This window comes from Olea europaea, chromosome 15 (genome assembly GCF_002742605.1).
Source record: "Olea europaea var. sylvestris chromosome 15, O_europaea_v1, whole genome shotgun sequence".
Classification (NCBI taxonomy): domain Eukaryota; kingdom Viridiplantae; phylum Streptophyta; class Magnoliopsida; order Lamiales; family Oleaceae; genus Olea; species Olea europaea.
The window spans coordinates 22569249-22571086 of NC_036251.1; the positions used below are offsets into that span (position 1 = coordinate 22569249).

Consider the following 1838-nt stretch of genomic DNA (forward strand, 5'->3'; position numbering starts at 1 on the left):
TATCATTATTAACAACGATTAGTACTAATACAATAAATACAATTCCTCTTCATGTCTTCTTCTTCCTACCACCAAAGTACATCGATGCCGTGCAGATGGAATATAGATAAATTAGTTAAATATTTTATTCGTGAAATGCTTACAATGGTAGACTCAACTGATACATTGGAAGTAAACTTACTTAAATTTTGGAGAAATAATGAACGTCAATATCCAATGGTTTTCATCATTGCCCGTGATGTACTCACACATTTTTGTCCACAACAACAAGATAACAAATGGCTTTTGGCCAAGTGATGGTTTCGAAGATAGGTTTGGACTCTGTGAGAATGATGAAAAAATAATTTATTTATTTTTTATATTTATTACGGGGTCATACCATATTCAACAATATAATTTTCCTTATCACTCATGTTGTAATTATTTCTATGATTTCCATTCCTAAATTAGCCTCGGTTTCTCTTTCCCGTGTACTGTATAAGTCTTGTGAACATTTATTCAAAGTTAGTGAAAATTATTTCATTCACATATCAATTGTAACATGGTATCAGAGCTTTAGGCATACCTATACGGCTGCACCATGGATGATTCAGCTGCTGCTTATGTGCCGGATATCACTAAGTCGCTTACAGATGCGTCATCCCCTTACTTTCTACACTCATTTGATCAACCCAACCAAGTAATTGTTGATGCAGTTCTCAACGGGGACAATTACCCTGCTTGGCGAAGATCCGTAACCCGTGCCTTGAATGCCAAAAACAAATTGGGTTTTGTTCTCGGCACCATTAAACGTCCAACCACCGATACAACCGCTACACTACTCTGGGATCGATGTTGCGACATGATAATGTCATGGCTTCTTCATTCTATTGATAGATTTCTCACCGGAAGTCTCATCTATTGTGCAACACCTAACGACCTATGGATTGAACTGGAAACTCGTTTTCAGCAAAGTAATCAAACAAATTTTTTTCTTTTGAAACGTGAACTTGCAAACCTCAACCAAGAGCAACAGTCCATCACAGCCTACTATGGAAAATTAAAGGAACTTTGGGATGAATTAGCTTCACTCCAGCCCATAAATCCATGTACTTGCGGTGCAACCAAAACACTTTCTAAAATTCAACATTCGGACAGAGTGTACCAATTTCTCATGGGGTTGAACAATAGTTACCAGCAACTCCGATCTCACGTTTTGGCCATGGATCTCCTCCATTCAATTGGGCGTTGCTATGCCATTCTCCACCAAGAACAAGCCCAACACCTGGCCCAAATCTCCACTTCCCGACCTGAAATTTCAACTCTAAATACCCGGACTTCGATGTCGCAGAAAACTTCATACCGTCCACAGCGTGTCTGGTCAAGTGGAATACCCGTCTGTGAAGCTTGTGGTCGGCAGGGACATCAACGTGAAAACTGTTTTGAGGTCATTGGTTACCCGGAATGGTGGCCATCAAGAGGAAAACGTGGCGGATAGCGAAATCCATCACCGGCCGTACACCAAATTTCAGTCGGTTCTGAACCTCCCACTATCGTGCCTCCCACCGCGAGCAACACCTTGGCTCGCCTCTCAACCGAGCAATATGCCCAGTTAATGGAACTCTTAAAACCCCCAAATCTCTCGTTCACAGGTTCTACTTCTATTCCCTCTCTTGATAAGTCTTGGGTAATTGACAGTGGTGCTACACACCATATCACCACCTCACTTTTATGCAATTCCGAAAATGCCACTTGCTCTCGTTATGTTTGTCTTCCAACAGGTTCTCACGCTAACGTGTCTAGTTCGGGTGACATTCATTTATCACCTCGTCTCATACTTTCAAATGTTTTGTCCGATC

The 1838-nt window shown here is 41.1% G+C and overlaps 1 protein-coding gene across 1 annotated transcript; it reads left to right on the forward strand.

Moving 5' to 3' along the window:
- Positions 1–580: 580 nt before the first annotated feature.
- On the forward strand, positions 581–1477 carry LOC111411399. The gene has a single exon (XM_023041934.1). The coding sequence runs from the start codon at positions 581–583 to the stop codon at positions 1475–1477; it is 897 nt and encodes a 298-aa protein (XP_022897702.1).
- The last annotated feature ends 361 nt before the right edge of the window (positions 1478–1838 follow it).